At 44.4% G+C, this 23,412-nt stretch overlaps 2 protein-coding genes across 5 annotated transcripts in view; both read right to left on the bottom strand.

Moving 5' to 3' along the window:
• LOC142158404 (leukotriene B4 receptor 1-like) overlaps positions 1-23,412 on the bottom strand; it is a 315,057-nt gene that overhangs the window by 216,358 nt on the left and 75,287 nt on the right. The window lies entirely within an intron of this gene.
• Positions 3,195-6,523, bottom strand: LOC142108449 (leukotriene B4 receptor 1-like). Of its 2 annotated transcripts, none has more exons than XM_075192096.1 (2): positions 6,376-6,523; positions 3,195-5,456 (listed from the first exon to the last, which is right to left on the bottom strand). In XM_075192096.1, exon 2 carries the CDS (start codon positions 5,436-5,438, stop codon positions 4,380-4,382), a length of 1,059 nt encoding a protein of 352 aa, XP_075048197.1. In that variant the 5' UTR covers positions 5,439-5,456; positions 6,376-6,523; the 3' UTR covers positions 3,195-4,379. The 2 variants fall into 2 exon arrangements, with proteins under 2 accessions (XP_075048197.1, XP_075048204.1); XM_075192103.1 differs by having other exon boundaries at positions 6,380-6,523.

The following is a 23,412-nucleotide window of genomic DNA, read 5'->3' as shown; positions in this document are numbered from 1 at the left end:
TTCCGATCCTGTTCTCCTGCACCTCCCCGACAACTGCGGGTGACAAGGAACACACAGCCTCCCTCTGTGCTATCAGTGAGACTAAGGAGTGCACCCACAACACTGAACTAACTACAACAGCGACCTGACCCTAACAATGCTCTAATGGTCGGCAATGCAACTAAACAACACAACTATAACGCTAACTAGGTGTGGTGCACTTACAGGAACTACTCACTAACCACTATTGGGAACACCAGCCGGTGTTCACGGACTACTCCGGAGGGCGGTTCCTATCCCCCTCACCCAGGTCGTACCAAGGAGATTGTCTCCTTACTATGGGATCACCCACGGACCCTAAGGACCGGCTGCACAAGGCCCGGCTGAGGCTCACTGGAACAGCACACTAACCCGGGAGTCAACTGCTGCACGGAACAGCCAATCGAAACTGAACCGCCCGACTGCCTCCACCAGGATATCGAACACGTGTCCTTGCACCCGGAACCGCCAGGAAACCTGCACGGAACTCGGGCTTGGGGACCCTCAACCAGAACCACGGGCCGCCTCTGGAACTGAATCAAGCTGTGCTGCACTGCCACTGACTCACTCAGTCACCCCCCTCTGGAAACCAGTGTGACCCCAGGGACCTACGGAACGGGAAAACTACGTGTGTTCTTCCCTGACTATGTGTAAGCTGGTAACTACACTTGTCACCACAGTACGGGTTAGTACAGGAAAACACAGGAAACAAGAGCCTACCTTTAATGGGGGCCTGACGTCTTGCACCTGGAAACAATTTATGTAGCACACCAAAAATACAGTATGTAAAGAAATACTCGCCGCACAGACAGAATAAATACAGTAATACAGTACGCTACTCACCAGAGTATACAGCTGCTAGCCAACCAGCCGGTTGCTACAGCACCAACAGGAGCCTCTGCTCTACTGTACCTCCTACTCTCAGTGTGCTCACCTCACGGTACCGCGCCCTACACTCATAACACCACCAGGGCCTTATGCCCTACACACCATGGGCCTCTCTGCCCAGCTACATACAGAGCCTTGTGCTCTGTCTATGTACCTTAGCCCCCTCTCTACCTTGGGCCCTGAGCCCACTACCTAGGGCCTTGTGCCCTGCTACCTAGGGGCACTAGCCCCTGCCTACTCAGGCCTTGTGGCCTCCCTACCTCTGGGCACTCGCCCACTGCCTAACAACTAGGGTCTTGTGCCCTTTACAGACTATGGGCTTATAGCCCCCTGACCAGGCCCTAGAGCCTCTCCTATGGCCTCTAGGCCACTACCTAACTAAGGGCCTTGTGCCCTTATACACCTGGGGCTCTAAGCCACCTTGCCTAGCTAACTAACAGGGCCTTGTACCCATTTAGACTTTGGGCTGCTTGCCCAGTACCTAATAGGGGCCTAGTGCCCAATGCTCTGGGACTTTTGCCCCTACTACTTGTCCCACGGGCCTTGTACTCGACTGTGGCCATGGGCCTAGTGTCCGACCTAACGTTGAGGGTACTTACCTGCTCTGCGCAGGATACTCAACTTGCCACGCCGTCTTCCTTCTTCTTTTCCGGGTTCTTTCAGACCCTCCAGCCGGTGGCGCCTCTTCTCCTGTTCGGCGCTGTTGAAGGCTGCTTGGCAGGGGCGCTCTTAGCCCTTACAAGGGCTCCCCGCCGACGATCTCTGCTCCGGCGTCTTGATTGAAGTCTTCGGACGGCAGGATAGCGTGCAGCCCTTGCAAGAGCTCCCCGCCGCTTCTGTTGCTGCTGGACATCGGGTCTTCTCCTCCGCCGATGGACTTCTGGTGAAATGGCGCCGGCCGGTGATGTATATACTCGCCAGTGCTGTGTCATCACCAGGTGCCGCCGTGAGTGCTGATTGGCTCGCCACGGCGCCAATCTTTCAAACGGCCGGGCGCGAGCCGCGATTGGTTCACGTATCCGGCCGCTGATTGGCAAGCGGAGAAAGATAAGCCCTCATCACTCCTCCGCTGCCCAGACCTGGAAGAAAGAAGCCATACTCACCGCTGAAATGCTGGATCGGTGAGTAGAGTCTTTTCCCTTCTTTCTTCACCCGCCTGTAGGGCACAGGAACCAGGGACATCTTCTGTCCCTCCAGGGACACGGCAGCGGCAGGGATCTTCACCCTCTTCACGGGCACCGGCTCCAGGGCTCCCGGGGACACCCTTACATATATTAAAGTTTTTTCCTAAATAGTCTGCTTGTGCCCCGCAGAATTTAGATGATATTTATCCATTAAGAATCAGCAGCATGCTGTATTTGTAGGCTTGAGAACAGGTTTAGAGCCATTTCATAAACATGTCATGCGTCTTGTCACTAGATTGCACTCATCTGCTAAATTTTGATTATTTTCTTACTAATGGAGAGGCTTCAAGCCTCAAGGTTTATACATACATGAGGAAATGTATAAAAGTTCGGTTTTGCAAAACGGCATGTTTTTTTGCGGTCTATAAACCGCAATGTATCAAAGGCCGAACCGCAAAGAAAACCCCAATGCTGACAAAGTACACTGTTTGAAACCACCATCCCAATATTTATCATGCAGAGTATACAAACCATGCAATTTATGAACATGCATTTTGCAAAACCGCCCATGAAACTTAGCATGGCAGGATTTTTAGATCTGCGCCTGACAGGCGAGATATTTCAAATCGCATGCTGTTTGAGCGATCGTTCCTGTCAATATTGTACATTTGTTGAACCCTCCCTTCCCTTCACTAACATGTCAGTGCTATTCAGATTGGGCCCAATCCTCTAAATTGGAGGCCTGAAAAACCAATCAGGTCCTTGCGCCTGGCCCAATGATACATAGCACTGGTACCCTTTCTGTTAACCCTGAGAGGTGGGTACCAGGGTACTAAGGTTAAAATATAGTGTGTAGTGTATAGTATATATTCTCTGTAAATCATTGCGTAATATGTAGTGATTATATAAATAACTGTTAAGCGCTGCCTAATATGTTGATTTATATATAAAAAGTTAATAATAATAATTGTCCATCATGTGAATAGCAAAAATACAGTGAATATATTACAGCTGCTAATGATAGCGATCAATGAGTTATATTTTGTACATATTTATTTCCTGCTCCATTACTGCAAAGTCGCAACAAAAAATATGTCTTCTGGGGCCAAATGTTGAGTTAATATGAATATTTATTTTTAATTTTTTTTACATTTAACTTTTCAGAAGACAAATGATGCAAAAATAAGTCCAGGTAAACAAGAATATAGGCCTATATATAATAGAAGATCTAAAAATAACAATCACAAAATATATAAAAGTATGCATACATACAGCATATATTTACATAGCAGAAAATATAAACACTTGCGTGACAGAACATTACATTATTCATTACAGTACATTATTGTTCAATAGTACATATTGCTAGAATATAATTATTATTGCTAGGTGCGACTAGGGAAAACATCAGCCATTACAGAACATTACTATATTGTATAGTACTTATAGCTAGATTATTATTATCATTGCTAGGTACGACTTGGGAATGCATCAGGCATTTACAGCAATACAAAGATAATTTTATGACAGATAAGACCTAATAATGTGTGGGGTTGTGGGAGGAAGCTGTACAAACAGAAGCCCCCCACTGTGTTGAAACCTGATACTTATGCTGACAACATAGGCAAATTCTCAGGTAAATTCTATGGCAATGTGACAAAAAGTGGGAACTTAAGACGGTCAGGATTTATTTGGTAGGGAAAAGATTTGTTATGGACCATGTAGTAAAATCCCTGGACCTTGGCACAGAGTCACCAGATATGTAACACTTTCCAATGTATTGCATCAAAAATGATCTTGATGGCTCAATGTATCTTCTAAGGGGTCATATATTCCACTGGTTAAACAGACTGAGAAGTAGTCTACTTCTCAGTCTGTTTAACCACTGGTTAACAGTTTACATAAAATGATCATTTTTTCTGTTGACATATATTTTTCAAAACAGTCCATTTTGCTGGAGATGATTAAAAAAACATAATTTAAACATTGATAACGATTGCCCCACTGAGTTTCAGAAGTCACACAAACCAACTATACTGGGTGTTTGCTTAACTATAAACAGGTGGAGACTCAATGTACTTCTATAAATAGAGCTAGCAAAAGGAAATATACGCAAGAAACTACATGGTATCGTCTCACAGTGCAATGTTACAAAATTATAGGTGTACCTGGAATTCTTATCCACAAAGCAGTGGTTATAGTTTCTTACTTATATATCATTTGGCTACTTCTATTTATAGAAGCAAATAGAGACTGGGCCTTTATAGTTAAGCAGACACTTGTTAGATTTGGTTTGAGTGACTTATAAAAATTAGTGGGGCAATCATGTAAAAATAACATAACTTTGCTTCATTCTGTTTGATTAGTGGAAAAAATCTTACTCTGTTCTCCAATTTTTTCCAATTCGACAGAATCGGTTTGACTTTTTTGTCGGAAAACTTGGGATATTTTACGGAAACTGGAAGTCTCAGAAGCAGTTCCTTCAAAGAGTTTGGCCATGAATCCCACCCCAGCAGTCCTTATGAAATTGCCACCAGCAAATACATACAGAATTGGATTAACGCTGCTGCTGAGAAATGCAAGGGCTGTAGCATTAGGTCGGCCAAAGCTAGCTGCTTTTCTTAGCTTGTCTGATGAGTACAGTTCTCCTGACACTTGTATCATGTTCACCACTTGGTATGGAAGCCAGAAGAGGGCAAAAGTTACTATGATCATAATGACCAGCCGGCTTGTCTTATTTTTGGTCTGAAACTTTGCACTACGTAACCTTATTCCAATGTAGATGTAGCAGGAAACAATGATTGTGAATGGGATAACAAATCCCAGCATTGTCTCAAACGTATACTGAAAAATGATGTGCTTAGAGCGTACATTTAGAGCACCGTGATAAGGTATACAGAGTTCTCGATTGTTTATGGGTATTACAACACGGTAAAACACCATGGGAATGGCCAACAGTGATGCTAACACCCATATTGCAGAAACTATGCCCCTGACAACTGGTTTTGTTCTCAGCTTCTGAGAAGTGAAAGGTACGGCCACGGCTAGAAAGCGATCCAAGCTCATGAAAGCAATGAGGAAGATGCTGGTGTACATACTCAAACAACTAATGTAATGACACATCTTACAAATAATATTTCCAAATATCCAGCTGCCAGTGGACAGGAGATTGAGGAATAATGGTGCTGTGAGGATTAACATGATGTCTGCAATGGCCAAATGTAAAATGAGGAGGCAGGTGACTGTGCGTTTCTTCATTCGGGTCAACACTGTCCAGATAACAAATGCATTGCCTGGGAATCCAATAATGAAGGCGATTGAGAGGATAGCGATGCCGAGACTTTGGGACGATCCAGAAGAAGTCCCAGTGGAATTTGTAAAAGAAGCATTGAGAGTGGTCATTGTCATCAGGTCATGCACCGTGTACTGTGAACAGGAAAGAGACAAAAAATGCAAATAACAAAATCATTACTGTAGAAGTTTCAGTAAATAAGCATAGGCATGTGCAAAATATTTGTATAACCTGCAATGATGTGCAATTACTGTCCCAGAGGAAGGAGGACCCCCCCTCCCCTCCCCCTCAGAATGCTCCAAAACCGGACAACTACTTTACACTCTTGCCTAACAGAACAAGTTACAGTTTATATATTTGGAAAAAAGGGTCTGCAAATATTTATGATAACTGTATTAAATTATTTTTTCTATCCAGCAGTCCAACAACGTGTAATAATGGAATATTTTATATACTTAGCTCCAAATCTAGTATGCCTTGACCTTGAATAATATGAGCGTTGCCTTACATGTTGCTGGCTTTAATGTTATTAAGCAAAGACTGCAACATATGCTCTTCAACTTTGACATTGGACTGCTGTTTAGAATAGGAGGATGAGGATTTCAGTTATGGACAATTTTGTAAAATACATTTTCTTGGTTATTTCACATTGCTTGACATTTTAAATCTGAATATCAGTATTTTTCCAAAGGGGAGAGGTTATCTTCATTATGTAACTCCTTGAAATCATCTCTGTTTAAGGGTATTGGTAAAAGATTAAAACAAACAAACATAATCTGTTAATGGAGCTTTCTTAGTGTAGTGATTTTAAGAAGTGAATTGAAGCACAGATTACATACTACAGAATCCCAGTATACGAACAAAACAGTTGATTTAGACACAATTTTAGTTGCATGGCTTCTATGCATATGTAGTAGCTTATGTAGTGCATTTTTATGCAAAATATTTACTATAGTAATTGTGTACCTCATCTATCAAAACCAAAAGGACAGGTGTTTTATTCATATGTTCTAGGTATTAGCATTCAACAGTCACACATGTAAAATTACTTACTTACTGCCTTAGATATAATGTTGTAGTTCTCTGCCAGAAGGAAATATCCTTATTATCCAGAACACCAATATTAATCAGTCCATTGGATATATTTCATGCTAGGCATCTATATAACATTTAGAAGAGTGCCTATGCAGGATGTTACAGAAAGAACATTCAAAGTATTGCAGGCAGGTTTCCTGTTGTCACAACACATAACACTTCTGTTTTATAGCTTATTGCGAAAATTGACGACAGCTTTTGAATTAGCAACATTAAAGTGAATCATTTTTAGCCTTTAAAATGTTTTGCTTATGCAGGTATGTCATATTGACAAAGCATTAAAATAAGAATTGATACCAGAAGCAGTGTTGCAAATGTTCACCATATATTGTAGATGTTCTCTATTCCAATTATGACAATTTCAGAATGATTTATTTAATATTCTAATTAGCTTTTCTTACACTTTCTTCTGGGGCCACCTTCAAAATCTAGGGGCCCCCCAACCAGTTAATTTCCCAACTTTACTATTTATGATCACACTATAAAAAAAGTGATCATTTTAAATAATTTCCAGGCGCACTTTGCTGATGATTAGGTGTCTCTAAGTGTGAAGGATGCCGCTCGTGGCCTAAGCTGCAACCTCGAGTGGTTCTTATTGCCCTGTCTAGCTGGTGGATACGGGCAAACAATACCAGAGGACCCCCTTCCAAAATACACTGGTGTTTAACACAGTCTCACATGTGGGTAGACACTAGTGTAGTGTGTGGTGCAGGAACCATGAAATAAACTATATCTTCTCTACCTCCGGGACAAAAACTTAATGGTTTTAAAAATTGTACACATATAAAACACCTTCTCCTCCACAACAGTGCTTAGTGACAGCTGTTACATATCAGCCATTGGTGCTGGGAGCAGTAGTTCCACAGGCACAGACCACCGGTTGCATCACACAGGCTTTTCACTTGATAATTCAGCTCACCATATGGCAGATGGCCACTTCACAGTCCTCCAGGACCTCCATCACAATATGCAAGGAGTCTCTCTCATTGCATGAAGTGCAACCAACCACTCATCCAGGTACTCCTCTGCCATGCAGTCTCCAACCTCCATTCCAGCCACACTCCCAATTAGTCGCGCTACACCGTGCAGCAACCCATCCTCATGAGGTTTTTCCAATGGGGCTTTTCTTACACCCTGCCTTTTACCCTATATGTGCCAACCCATCTGTTAATTCTGGGGTAACCCTTAAGGTGGGGAACCCCTGCTGGTACCTTGCTGTGTGCCTTTTACTGATGGGTCTCTCCTTCCCCCTCTTCTTTATTAAGCAAACTCTCATAACAGCCACTACAACATGTTGGTGCCACCCCCAGACCATGTGGAACACCCTTCAGGTGCCTCCTGACATTCTGGCCCTGGGTACCCCCTTTTTGAGGTCCTTAACGTGGTCCCATGGCAAGTGGCTTTCACTAATGAGGGTTATACATTTCCTAATGGACTAATGGAGTCACAATTTACTGCCCTGCAGCATCCGCCGTACACCCCGTTTTGCTCTGATAGGTTCTTGCGGCTATAGAGCGGTCCAGACTCCCTAGATGGAGTCATAAAATTGTGGCTCTGCGGCAGCCACCGTGCACCCACCCTCTGTCTGGGACCTGGAACCTTGCACCTACTTTCCTGGGTGCTGACTTAACTTAGCTGCACTGCCCAATCGCTCCACACATGATGTCCCAATCTCTGCCGATGCTGCTTTTGTGGGCAATGGGCCTTCATGCTCATGCAATGCTATATGTGTTACTGTCTAGTTGGACCTACAGTCTCCATTATGACACCTTTATTAAAACAACGTTATAGTGACCAATAGCCATAAAAAACAACAAAATCAATTTGAAGCCCCACATGAATGTGAAATGATATTCTCGTTTTATCAGATATCAAATTCTCCATTATCTTTGAAGTTTATAATTGCATATACAAACACAATGAGGTTTAAACAAGTCAGGTGAAGTTAGAACATCACTGTACCCATGACAAAAAAGGACATACAGGGTGAAAAAGCCAGAGGAGAAATACGCCTGCATTCGGTTAATCCCATGTTAATCAAGTTACCAGCTATGTAGCAATATATATTCCCTATATGTATACAAAACAGAAAGAAAATTGATGTCAGCACTTAACCATAGCACTGTATGTCTGTGTGTATCTAGCAAAATGAAACAATGTAGTATTGGTTCATATTTTTATCAAAACATTTAAGCCTGCATCCCAGCATCAAGGGTACCTCATTTTATGCAAGTCCTACACTGGCCTATATACTTCAAACACCATTAAAATACAGTTACAATCAGATGCACTCTGGGGCAAAGAATAGTGGGGAGAGTAGTTATCAGTGATGAGCGATGTCACAAACAACACTTACCTGAGCCTGCGTGACGTGTGTGTGACAAAGGGTTAACCAAAAACAACCACCTGGTCTGTATAAAATGATTAAATCCTCCCCTATCTATGCCACACACTAGCTTTGCCGTACCAACTATGCCACCACCAAGGTTTTGCTATGAAGAGCTTACACTCTACGTTAGGAAGCCTTCGGTTCTCCCTTAGAATTAATCTAGCACAATTTATTTTAATCAGAGGTAACATAAACCACAATGTTCTCCTCTTTTCAATTATATAGTGTTTTGATCAAACTCGCGTGAATTCGTAAGAACACAGAGACTTGCACTTATTAAGTGTAATTTAATATGGAAACTACATACACAATGCTTAAGATAAAACAGTTAATAAAATGACATACAAATATAATGCAATTGTTTTTTATTAAATAAAAAGGATAAAGTACAGAATTGATAACTCACATATAATCAAGTTTCTGGTGCTGGGAGAAGCAGGAAAATGGGACACTCTTTAATATCAGTTTGACTCCCAACAGTGAACAATTTCTTAGAGTCACAGTGCAGTTTTAAAACCAAGCTGCAGGGCCCACAGCTCCCCTTCCTGTGATGTCAGAACTAAGGTCTGTGTCAATGCAAACTGGGGTTTTAGGACCCCTGTGGACACAGCTCCTAAGCCAGATTTTAAATACCCTGTACGCACTTATTACCAGTATGGTCGTACAAACATGATTTTACCTCCACACAACATGTCATAAGTTCCCCTTTATCTGCATACCACACATGCCTCTGGTAAGTATGATTTTGGAGAAACTGATATGATATTTTCCTGTGACCCTATTTAGCTTGAATTTGTCATTCACATATAACCCTGTCTCTACAGTCGGCATGTCTAAGGCTTCCTAGAGAGGTGTTAGATTTCACTGTCCTGAAAGAGATATTTTCAAAGTTTCACGTTTGCGATCTGCCATAAATTATACAAGGGGCTACAATAGATCTAGGCTCTTATCTACCAGCACTCTCTGGGTAGGTTAACATAAACAAACACATTGATTTAAACAGCTCCTCTGAGCCATGTCACGCTATTTCTAGGAGTTAATTCACAAACACATATTTGCAGATTTATATACCTAAAAATTAGCTTCCACATGACAAGTGACATTTTGTGAAAAATGTTCAGCATGTTGCACATTTTCTTGATATTTTGCCACAATTTCACCCATCTCTAGTAGTTATTACGAAGGCTGCTCTGGGTGCTGCACAAACAGTATCCTGACTTACTGCAACCTCAGTTTGTGAGCTGCTGGATCTGCATCCATGTTACTCTGATTCTTAGCACCGGTGATAATCGTTTTAACGCTGCCGAGAATTCCGACAACGTTAATACCTACCCAAAAAATCTGATTGGCTACAAAATCGACTACAATAAAAACATACTTACCTGCAAAGCGAAGGTCCAGATGTCCGATGGCACCAGCATGCTGATAGGAAGTGATGCTGAAGACACAGCTCTCTTCAGTGTCACGTCATCGCGAATTACATCTATGTTAATTTAAAGGCAACCTGAGGGGTCCACACATTGCTGCTTGTACACTGAAATGTATCATTCTGATGTTCCATCTGACCTGATCACCTGGGGCCTGATTCATTAAGGATCTCAAATGAAGAGGATACTCATTTCAGTCTCCTGGACAAAACCATGTTACAATGGAAGGGGTGCAAATAAGTGTTCTGTTTTGCACACAAGTTAAATACTGCCTGTTTTTTCATGTAACACACAAATATTTGATAGCTTATTTGTACACTGAAATTTAAAGTTGATATTTGTGTGTTACATGAAAAAACAGGCAGTATTTAACTTATGTGTAAAACAGAACACTTATTTGCACCCCTTCCATTGTAACATGGTTTTGTCCAGGAGACTGAAATGAGAATCCTCTTCATTTAAGAACCTTAATAAAATCAGGCCCCTGGTACCTTCAACCAGTGTGAGAGCAAATAAACATCACTCTGCTTCAAGACCCTGCTTGACAACTTCTTTAATATTGCTATAATCCTGAAACCTGCAGATTAGACCTTAAATCTAATCTGTTCACTGGCTGTTTCTGAGGTTGGACCCAGCTTTTCCGGTATCACCGCTCTGCCTGCTACCCTGCAGCTCTGGTCAGTGTGATAGGCCAGGGGGGATCCATCCACAGCAACCCTGATCCATAGTAAGAGGTCCGGAGTACCAGCCCAGGTACACCAGCAAGGGGGTACTCCAGCAGTGTCAGTTACCCAGAAGGAACTTGGTTCTGGGCGCCATAAAGGAGCCCAGTGGTGGCAACAGGCTCCTCCTACTGTGACAGGAGGGGCGTATTCGGAATAACAAAAGGGGACGGTGGTACAGTAAGCCCAGCCGGTTCCCAGCAACAACAGACAGGGTGGCATAGGCGGTCCATCCTGTCACAGATTTCTTATGGCAAGCTGTGGGATAACCCCGGGCGGCTTTTCGTGCACCAGTTAGGAGAGCCGAGTTATTCATTAGAGGAATAACTGCAGCCAGGAGAACACACAGGATGTCGAAGTACAGTAAAATGTCCAAGGTGGACCTTGGGATACTGTGCCAAACAAAGAAGCTAGAAACTCCTTACACAGTGACAAGGAGCGAAATGAAAAAGGCGCTGAGAGCCTGGGATGCGCAGTACGGGTCAGCAGATGAGGAAGCTGACAGTGACCTGGAGGAGACGTTAACTTCACACCTAGAGGTACCTGCAGTAACACCCCAGAACACAGCACCTGTTCCCAGCAACAGTCACCCCCCACAGAGTGAACCAGTGATGCAAGTTCAACAGCGTGATGAGGCTAACTTTTCTGTACTAATGCAGCAGCCGGGGTCCCTGGGAGTCAAAACAACTGAGGCGGAGCGGTTGCTTATCATCCAGTTGTGGGGCAATCGGTTGGCACCGCCTCCTGCAGCGGCCCGTGAACAGTCATCTGCTGCGTCCAGATTGGGATCTCTTCACTTTACCAAATTTGATGACACTGTTGGAGATATTGATGGACATTTGCAGGTGTTTGAAATGTCTTGTAGTCTTGTTGACTTTCCCAAACAGGAGTGGGTAAAGTATCTTGTTCCCACGCTACAAGGTCGTGCAGTGGAAGCTTATTGTGGAGTGGCCCCAGAGGACTGTGCGGACTATGACGTGGTGAAACGGGCCCTCCTTAAGCGCTATGTTATTACCCCCTAGACCTCCTGGCAGAAGTTTCGGGACTTAGCTAAAAGCACCCATATCACGCATGAGGAATTTGCCAACTAGTTGTGGCAGTTGGCAATAAGATTAGTTGGCAACTAACCTTTCGGGTACCACTCGCCTGCCACCGCCCAGCCCTGTCCCTGGAAATTATCAGAGACCATCAGAGCCCAGGATGGAGAGGAAGTGTTACAGCTGCGGGAAAACCGGTCATTTAAGGATGGACTGTCCCACAGCCCCAGCACCCCAGACTCGCTGACTTGCATAACTGGCGAAGGTGAGCCATTAGAGACTGTTTCCACACCTGCCAGCCCAATGGAGTGTGGCGTGTCTGAAGGTGACTCAGCAGAGAGAGTCGTCTGTGTGTCCAAAAGACCCCCCAAAAACATGTGGAGAAACCTGCAGCCATTCCAAGTGGGACCCCCACAGGGTGAAGAACTGAGAGACTCAGGGGCCTCAATTACTGTTGTGAGTCCCCATCTTATTGATCCTGCTGCAGTATTGCAGGATTGCACTGCCAAAGTTACTGTGGCCAATGGACTGTAGAAAGAAGTGCCTGTAGCAAGGGTGTATCTGGATTGGGGAGATGGCCAGGTGTTGCAAGATGTTGCGTTATGGATGGCCTCCCAACTAATGTGATTTTGGGCAACGATGTTGGAGGTGGAATTGTGACCGCATTTCTCAACTCTATTACCCGGAGCCAAGCTGCTAAACTACAGTCTTCAGGATCTACACCTGCACAACCCAGCCCAAAGGAAAAGACCACATGTGCTAGAAAACAGCCATCACCAGCAACCACAGCTTCAGCCAGCCCAGAAGAAAAGACCACAAGGTAAATGTATCAAAGTGTATCATGCAAAATCGCCAGAGTTCTGCTTCTGTCAAAATCACTATTTGCAAAATCGCCAGAGATCAAACTCCCGACTCTTTGCCACTGCAGCTATACAGCTCTCAAATGAAGCTGCGAGTTAGCAATACATCACTGTTACACTGCCCTGGCAGTGTTAAAATGTGAAAGAATAGATAAAAGTTAAAAAAAACAAAAAACGTGGGGTCCCCCCTCTATTCCAGCTTAACCCTAGTGCTGCCTGACTAGTGCTGGTCCCGTGAAAATCAGGGAAAATTTTGTGTGGGGTCCCCCCGATTTTCACTTTACCAGCACTAGGCAAACCAGCCAGGGTTGGCGGCACTACCTGCTTAAGCTCTATTTACAGTATTAGGTGATTTCCCCACTAGCGTGGGAAAATCACATAATACAGTAGTTAGAGCTTGCGCAATGAACGTAATTTCATTGCGTACCGGACCTCCTACTAGGTAGGAGGTGTTAGCGTCGGCTCCTGAGTTTTTTTATTTTTCTGCAAGCAAGATTCAAGTGTCGTGGGAATTACAAATATGGGACCCTCCTGGCCGAAGCAAAGAAGACTTCTAGCAACAAGGGGCCCCTCCTGGGCGAAGTACAGAAGAGATTGGACAAGCATAAACTTTTGTAAGGTATAAATCTGGGACTGGGGCAAGCAGGACAATTGGATGGTATAATTAATAAGGGACTGGGGCAAGCACGGACCTTTTGGACCAGAAAGAAGACATCTTTGGTGAGTATTTGGGGTGTTTTTATTTTTATTAAATACATGTGGTGTACATGAGAGTGGTTAGTGTGTTTATTGTGGGTTTATTATTTTTAATAAATATATGTGGTGTTTACTAGGGTGTTGTTGTTTATTTAACATTTTTTTTGTGGAACTACAGGTCCCAGCAAGCCAGGGATGTCAGGGCATGCTGGCACTTGTGGTTCTCCAAGTGCCAACATGCCCTGGCTGCCGTGGGTATGCTGGTGCTTGTAGTTATACAAGCAGCAGCATGGCCACACTATTTTGGGCAACCTGGCTGGCTGGGACTTGTAGTTCCACAAAACAAAATGGCGTCAGTTTATTTTTTTCACTATTTATCGACGTATCACCCTACTACCCACAGCCCAGGGGTAGTAGGAAGAGCCCTAGTGCTATCAGCACTGGGCTGAGGGTCTCTAGGGGGGGTGGCCCGCTTGTTTTTTTGGCGGACCCCACTCCCTAGGGAATCCAGCCCAGGGCTGAACAGTCTAGGGTTGGTTAGTCATTATGGCAGGGGGACCCCTGCCGTGTGTCCCACTGCTATAGTGCCGCCAACCCTGGCTGGTTTGCCTAGTGCTGGTAAAGTGAAAATTGGGGGGACCCCACGCAAAATTTTCCCCCAATTTTCATGGGACCAGCAGTAGTCAGACAGCACTAGGGTTAAGCTGGACTAGAGGGGGGACCCCAAGCTTTTTTTTTTTTTTCACTTTGTTCTATTCTTTACCATTTTGACAGCTGCCGGAGCTCCGGCAGCTGTATGACAGGCAGTGTAACAGTGATGTATTTACAACTCGCTGTTACAACACAGGAGAGCTAGCTAAACTCGGGAGTGTTTACATCGCAGCAAATCGCCAGAGATGATCAGCGATTTTGAAGTTCAGGGTAAAAATCGCAGCTTGATACATTTCAGGTTTTTTTGCCGCGATTTTAACATGCTGGCAAAATCGCACATTGATACATTTACCCCCAAATCTGCTATTTCTTCAGGAAACAGCCAGTCCTTTGCTTCTGGAAAGACTATGTCTCTTAGCAACAGGATATTGTCTCTTGCTAACCTGATCTTGTGGGGTTGCCCGATGATGCTCCTGTCCCTAACAGTATGCCAGCTTTAGTGGTGAGTACAACTGACCACAGTGACCTCCCTTTGACTGACCCCACTTTGACTGACCCTAGTCATCCCAACATAGATACCCCTGCAGCGTATCCTGACTTAGACTATAGTGAGAGCCGCAGGGAAGAGTTCAGGGCAGCGCAGCTTGCTGATCCCTCCCTGGAAGGCATGAGGCGCCAGGCTGGCGGAAGCCTTCCAGCGATGGAGGTAGGGAGTGTGACCTGGCGTAAAGGGTTGTTGTACTGTGTAACTAGGAAGGTAGATGGGGATAGACCAGTCCAAGTCCAAGTTTAACTGGTGGTAACATGGGGCTTTCGCGAGCAACTAATGTCAGTTGCCCATGAAATCCCTATGGCAGCACACCAGGACAGAGACCGAACACTGAAGCGCCTGACACAGAACTTTTTCTGGCCTGGAATGTCGGATGGCGTCCGGGCCTACTGTAAGTCAAGTGATGTGTGTCAGCGTCTCGGGCGCCCCAGTGTTTGTGCTCCCCTCAGGTCCTTGCCAATAATTGGAGAACCTTTTCAGCGAGTGGCTGTGGATATAGTAGGTCCCCTGCCTGTGCCCATGTGTAATACCTACCCCTTTCTCTGTATTAACGCTTTTGTAGATGAGTTGGACAGAGTTCGGGGTTATCAAGACATTTCCATTTTCAGTAAGATTTGGGAAGATAATCTGGAGCAAATAGAGCTGGTGTTAGGGAAGATTGAGTGGGCATGTTTGACTGTTAGGTCAGAGAAATACCAGATGGGGATGTCAGAGGTACAGTACCTGGGCGATCGTGTGGGGGGAGGAAGGGTTAGGTCAGAACCAGATAAGCTAGAGACAATCCGAGACTGGCCTCAGCCCATGACCCAGTTACATGTTCTGGCATTCCTAACGACAACAGATGTTCTGATCCAGACTTTAGCACTGTAGTGAAGCCCCTGACACATCTCACTAACAAAAAACTCCCAAAAGTAGTTTCTCCCAGAAGACTGTTTTCCACACTTCAACACAGTAGGAACACATTTGACACATAAACCAATTGCTAAGATGACACCCAGTATAAGGAGAAGGAGCTTACCTACACTAGCAACCATTTCCTGTACCCACTCCCCCAAACCAGAGAACCATTTCACCGGGTTCAACCATGAGAACCAACCTGCCAACTTTTCCCCGACCTCATATACAAAGAATTATGGTTCTTTCGAAATTCCCATTTCAGTTGCAGAATTTCATCCATCTTCCGGTCTATAACCTCCATAGGGTCATCCGTATTATTGGTGATGTACGTGCAACATTTGACACCGAACTGGGTGGCCTGTGTCACACTGTACCCACCAGTAATAGAGGTGAGATAATTTAGTACCAGTCTATGTTGCACCAACTCCTTTTTGTACGCTTGTAGCTCCCTTCCAGTATACCTGAAAGTGTCATCATACATCTCGGTGATATAATCTATCAATTTAGCTAGGTATTGAATATATTTAAACTTTAATGTTCCCCGAGTGGTCCTGGTGAGATCTAGAGCAACCATAACTTGGAAACCCGTGGTTTCACTAATCAATTTTGTAGCTATGGGTTCCTCACCAGGAATCCTATTTCTCTTGCCACGGTGTTCATACTGTGTGTGTGTATGTATGGTGGTGATGTAGTCTTGTGAATACCAACCATTTCATCATGAGTAATAGTCATGATTTCAGGAACCAGTTTAGCTAAGAAACACAAACCCTTGGAACTCGGAGTCACCCAGGAATAAGCTTTTCTCCCACAAACAAAGTACACATCATCAGGGAGAACATAAGGAACAGTATGCCCATTAATTATATCACATAAGGTTTTGACAAAACTACACATGCCTAGTGCCTCCATTTGATCGAGACACGTGTCAGCATGGATGACATTCTTACAATTACCTATAGAGACCTTTCCAATGGATACTATCTTATGTTTAGTTACACGTCTTCATTTGTGGTGTCCATCAACAGTCCTGCCTGTTGGTGACCTTACAAGTCTCCTTCCAAAATGAGTGTGGCGAGCCATTGTCTGATCGGATAGGTCAGCTTCCCAATTCTCCAGACGCTTTGCATGAGAGATGTTTAGGCACAGTAAGGATCTGTCTAAGGAGTATTGTCGAAGCTTCAGACTAGGGGACCTAGTGTTATTGTACCTCCCTTCTATGGGCCGCCCTCCCTTCAATTCTAGTACCTCAGAGATGTTTAGTGGGAATGGTACTAGTCCTATGTTATGCTGTCCCTGAGGCACATGTGAGCACACCCAGCACTCAGTTTGATTTAGAACCTTACCCACTAAGGAGTGATAATCCTCCAGAGGATGCCCGCCCATGTCCAGGGTACTGGTGGACTGGCATCGCTGGATGCACGTTTCTTCAACTAGGGAATCACAGAACTTACAGATACAATACTCATCAGACAATAGCCCCTCACACTGTCTCCGAGTTCCTGAGCTAGCAGACCTTTTCATAACCCCTGGACCAAGCTTGATAATGGGCTGCTCTGAGTACTCTAGTAATTTTTCCTCGATCTCCATCTCATCCGTATCACTGCCAGAACCTTCCTCTGTCCTCCATCCTCCTTCACAAAAATAGAATGTCCTAGAAAAGGTAAAAACAAGGAAAATCCTGGAACAAAAGAAAAACAAAAACCGCCACTCCATCGCTGGAAAGATAGTTCTGATGCAACGTCTCTGGTTCAGGTGTCTTGAGTGCAGGCTTTAGGTCTCCCGGAACAGATTTATGAGTGACAGATCTGTGTCGTCGGTCTCAGTTTTATCTCGCACTTTCTCCGGGTTACTGACTCTCCTGCAGTGGGTGGAATGGACCCAAGTGTCTCTCTCTGCAACCTTCAGTGATGTAGTACTGGTCAGCAGCACTTGGTACGGGCCTTCCCAGCGGTCTGTTAAACAACCTGAACGTAAGAAATTGCGGATCATAGCATAGTCCCCAGGTTCAACATCATGACAGTTTGTTTCTGGCATACCAGGTGACAGCATTTTGTGTTTTTGTTGTTGTTGTTTCAGCTGTCTGCTCATTTTTATAAGATATTGCATAGTCACTTCATTATTACACTTTAAGTCGTCTTGCGGACTCACGATCAAATGAGGTTGTCGGCCGAACAGTATCTCAAAAGGGGACAGATTAAGAGGAGGTCTAGGAGTGGTTCGGATGCTGTGGAGGACTATTATTATCGTTTATTTGTAAGGCGCCACAAGGTTTCCGCAGCGCCGTACATGGTAACTAGTGGCAAACCTTCAGGCCACGCCAACCCAGTTTCAGCCATTACCTTACCAAGCTTGTTCTTAATAGTACCATTTACTCTTTCCACCTTACCACTGGCTTGTGGTCGGTAAGGGGTGTGAAGTCTGCTACCGATTCCCATGAGCTTACACATATTTTGGAAGATATCACCAGTAAAGTGGGTACCCATATCACTTTCAATGATTCTAGGGATACCGAACCTACACACAAAATCTTGTACAATTTTCTTTGCAGTGAACACAGCAGTATTAGTGGCTGCCGGATATGCTTCTACCCAACCGGAAAACGCATCAATACATACTAACACATACTTTAGATTCCTGCAAGGTGGTAATTGGATATAGTCAATTTGTATTACCTGAAAAGGTCCGTCTGTAGGAGGGATGTGGGATGGCTCAGTTGGAATAGTTTTCCCGACATTTTTCCTCAAACAAGTAAGATATGACATTGCTTTCTTACCAGCCTGAGAGGAAAATCCAGGAGCACACCAGTATGCTCTCACCAGTTTGCACATACCTTCTTTACCCAGGTGAGTCAGACCGTGTGCTACTTCAGCCAGGCTTGGATAGTACGTTCGGGGAGCTACAGGCTTACCTTGTCTATCCCTCCAGAGTCCTGAGGACTCTTGACCACATCCCTTCGCCTTCCAGACCGCCTTTTCCTGCAGGGAACACAAATCTTGCATTTCAATTAATTTCTGCATGTTTAATGTCTGAAAAACCATCATAGTCTCGGTCGATACAGTAATAGGTTGCCCTGGTGCCCATTTAGCAGCTTCGTCCGCCCTATTATTGCCCAATGACACTGGGTCTTCTTCAGAGGTATGGGCTTTGCACTTTATGATGGCTACCATCTTGGGTAACTGTATCACTGTCAAAAGTCCTTTTATGTGTTGTGAGTGTGCCACTGGGGTACCTGCAGCTGTCGTAAAGTTTCTAAGACGCCAAAGGGCCCCAAAATCATGCACTACCCCGAAGGCGTACCTAGAGTCAGTATATATATATTAGCTGATTTATCTTTTGCCAACTCACATGCTCTCCTTAATGCTACTAGTTTCGCCACTTGGGCTGAGTGAGGTGGGCCAAGGGGTTCAGCTTCTACCACACCCTGATCGTCTACAACAGCATAACCAGTACATAGTTCTCCCGTCTCTGTCTGTCTATGACAACTCCCGTCTGTATAAAACGTAAAATCAACATTTTCTAAGGGGGTGTCACGTATGTCGGGCCTGGCAGTAAAGGTCTGGTTCAGGTATTCCATACAATCATGCGTATCAGTACTATTGCCTAACTCATCATCACCCAGGGTCTCCTCACCTCCCACCCTTTGTGTCTCTCGAGACACATACGGAAGGTATGTAGCTGGATTTAAGGTGCTACATCGTTTGATGGTAATGTTTGAGGGTGCCATCAGAGCTAGTTCCCATTTTGGGAATCTAGCTGAGGAAACATGTCTGGTTTGAGCTGAGTTTAACAGAGCTGATACAGCATGGGGTGTATAGACAGTTGAATCATGTCCTAATACTACATCCTCGCTCTTACCAGTAGAGCTGTCGCTGATACACTTCTGAGACATGTTGGGAGTGATCCTGCCACAGTGTCCAATTGTGCACTGTAGTATGCTACCGGTCTGCTAGTGTCACCATGTTTCTGTGTGAGGACACCTACTGCACAACCATCAGCTTCCGTACAGTATAGGTCAAAAGGCTTTTCATAATCAGGTATTCCCAATACAGGTGCTCTAGTCAGACTATCTTTGAGATTAAAGAATGCTTGCTCTGACTCTTCTGTGTGTACGACACGTTCTGGTTTCGAGGAAGAGACTAGCTCCTGCAATGGTAATGCCAGAATAGAAAAACCTGGGATCAGGGATCTACAGTATCCACACATCCCCAAGAAGGTACGAATTTGCTTCTGGCTCTGCGGCAGGGTCATGTGTTGTATGGCCTCAATTCTGTCAGTCGTCAGATGTCTTAGCCCCTGGGTGAGACAGTGCCCTAATTATTTGACCTTAGACTGACATGGCTGTAACTTGTCCTTTGCCACCTTGTGTCCTGTTTGGGAGAGATGGAGCAACAATAATTTAGTATCATGTAAACATGACATAAAAGACTCAGAGCACAGCAACAAATCGTCCACATATTGAATTAGAACAGACCCGTTGCAGGGTTGAAAGGATTGCAAACAGTCATGTAAGGCTTGGGAGAAAATACTGGGGCTGTCAATGAACCCCTGGGGAAGTCTGGTCCATGTATATTGCACCCCCCGGTAGGAGAATGCAAAAAGGTATTGGCAGTCAGGGTGAAGAGGGACTGAGAAGAAAGCAGAACATAAATCAATGACAGTGAAATGACTAGCAGACGGTGGAATCTGCATAAGGATGACAGCTGGATTCGGCACTACGGGGAATTGGCTCTCAACAACTTTATTAATTCCCCTTAAGTCCTGGACTAATCTATAGCCCCTCCCCCCATTCTTCTTCACAGGGAAAATGAGACTATTTGCTGTTCTGGATGTAAGAATTAAAATCCCTTGTTGCAACAGCCTCTCAATAACAGGATATACCCCTAGTTCCACCTCCGGTTTTAATGAATACTGTGGGATTTTTGGAGCTATCCTCCTACTTTTTAGATTTACCATGACAGGGGCTACGTTTGCCATCAATCCAGTGTCATGTCCATCTCTGGTCCATAGTGAACCTGGTATTTCCAGCAACACCCCCTTTACTTGAGATGGACTTTGTTCTATAACAGTAGAGTGTAACATTAACCTTTGAGGGGTGTCCAATATATCCTGTACCTCATGCGCGACCTTCTCTGGTATATCTAAGAACACACCATCTGGAGTTTAGTATATGACACATTCCATTTTACATAACAAGTCTCTACCTAGAAAGTTAGTAGGAGCCACTGCAGCTAAGAGAAATGAATGCTTAGTATGCAGGGGCCCGATAGTAACTTCAGCAGGTTTAGTTAGAGGATAATGTAACACTCTTCCCGTTACCCCCATAGCTGGAATAGTCTTACTGGTCACCTGTAGATTAAAAGGAGAGGTTATCACAGATCTGGCCGCCCCTGTATCTACAAGAAAAGTTTGTTTCCTACCAGCTATGTCAACTATCATTGTTGGTTCTTCTCTCAGACTCTCTGTTAACCTCACTGGCTGTAGACTACAGGTATGACCTGACCCCTAGCGCTGACTATCGCTTTCCTGCACAGCATTTGCTGCTATAATATGCGCGGGTAGATGTGAGTCTTCTAGTCTATGTGAATTCCTCCTTGGAGGATATCTACGTGACCCACCCCTCTGTGCATTGACTCTTTCCTTCTTACAATCTCTCATGTAATGTCCTTCCTCATTACAGTTGAAACACCTGATCATTTTATGTTTCTTGTTATGTGGGTTGTATGCTGGTGGTCGTGTATGCATCCCCTCTAGAGCCTGTATACTTACCGTCATTAACCTATTACTTTTCTCTTCCTTTTTTCTAAAAAGGTTTTTGTCATGCTCCACAGCAGACTCCCTAAGAGAATCTACTGTGATGCCTCTCCAATTAGGTAATGTGGTTTGTACTCTCGTCTTTAAATTTTCTCTAAGGCCATCCATTAATACTCCTACAGCTACCTCTCTGTGATGTGGGTCCTCACCTATGTTTGATATCCCAGTGAACCGCGCTATCGCTGTTAGAGCTCTAGCGAAGTAATCTAATGCTGTTTCACTATGTTTTTGTTTTATGGTGAAAATCTTACTCCAATTCGCTACTACTGGAAAATAGATGGCTAAATGTTTGACAATCTGTTCTATATTCTCTTGATTAATCTCATCTGTCAAGGTGTCGTCTTCCTCCAACGAACAATCTTTAATAAATTGTTGTACGTTAGTATTGGGAGGAAGACACGCCCTCAACACTACACGCCAATCCTTATCGGTTGGTTCGTGTGCATTTCCTAAGTCTTTAACAAACTTCTGACACTTAGCCAACTCTTTTCTAGGATCTGGGAATTCAGTCATAATGGAACGTAATTCTGATCTAGTCCAGGGACAATGCATGGTAACATTTCTTAAAGGAACTACACCATCCTTATCCGCCTTCCCATTGGGAACTGATATTGTGCGGACTGGATACGTACCCACTGGTTCACTATCTTCAGGGTTAGCTACTTCAGTACTTTGAATATTGTCTCTTCTAGTGGTCACACTACTCTCACCTATCTCAGCCATTGTCCCCTTTCCAGACTTACGCTGAACCTCTAACATATTAACAGCATGGGCAATGGCTGAAATTACAGTGGGTTCATCCTCTTCTTCAGAAACACTTGCTTTAAACTGACTTAAAACAGGATATAAATTAAGAATTTCCTTTTTTTCATTTTTAATAACGCTGTACTTACTCCCCCCGCCACATAGGGTGGCGGGGCGCGCTTGCGTTGAGTTCTCCACGCTTCTCAACGGCTACTTCCGTTGTGTGCGCGCTTTTCGCCATGCCTACTTCCGCTGTGCACTCGCTGCTCTGCCACGTGTTGCCTTCCATTTGCCACAATTTTAAACAGTCATTATGTCTATTTTTCACTTTTGTCGACTTAATCAACCACACTTTATCTTTTACGTTATTTAGTACCTCTGCATTAAAACTCCCTATTGTTGGGAAAGGCCTAACACACTCTTTGGTCATCTCGACCCACGTGTCACAATACACAGTTGCGTATGCACCATATTTCTTGCACATAAGAAACCGTGCTGAACCAATAGGCCCTTCCTTAGGTAGTACACTGGCCATCTCTAGCGTATGCTTAGCACCCATGTTGAACAGTACCTTCTATGCGGAACACAGATACACCGCAATGCTCTGTTCCTTCCAGCAAACAATTTAAACCCTGTTGCTACAATCACCGGTAGAGATCTCTAATGCCCGGTGGACGTATTTCCACTTGCCGCGTCCACTCGCTTTTTCTCGCACCAGGCGAGGACCACTAACACAGAAATATCACTGTGGGCCCAAGGGCTATCAGCTCCTCGATACCCTGGCTCAACCACAAAAATCTGCTGAGTTTATTATCGCTGGGAGCGCAAAGTCGATACAATCAACCTGCCTTTCCAGTATAATTCCTCCTAGCTGCTCCTCCAATTCGCACTGACGGTTGTCGTGCTTTTAGATCGCACCGCCCACTGATACTAACTAGCAGTAAACTTTGCAATCTATTGGTGGCGCTTTTGCGAAAACCCCCTTTGTCTTCGCATTCGGTATACCTGCCCCGTATATCGTCCTTCAGTTGGGCAACCTGTCTCGTCAGACAGCAACTGAGCACAATCTGCGTTACAAAATCACACACTATACACCTTTTCTGCGCAGAAAATCAAAAGTTCCCAACAATAGTAATAATGTCTCAGAGGCTTTCACAAGTAATTATACTATGCACATATAATAACTATCAAAACGATTGTTTAACCACGTG

Source organism: Mixophyes fleayi, chromosome 1 (assembly GCF_038048845.1).
Source record: "Mixophyes fleayi isolate aMixFle1 chromosome 1, aMixFle1.hap1, whole genome shotgun sequence".
NCBI lineage: Eukaryota > Metazoa > Chordata > Amphibia > Anura > Limnodynastidae > Mixophyes > Mixophyes fleayi.
This window is presented reverse-complemented; position numbering and strand designations above follow the sequence as displayed.

Excerpts from the sequence above, each read along its gene's own strand:
- LOC142108449 (XM_075192096.1), bottom strand. The coding sequence starts at position 5,438 with ATGACAATGACCACTCTCAATGCTTCTTTTACAAATTCCACTGGGACT.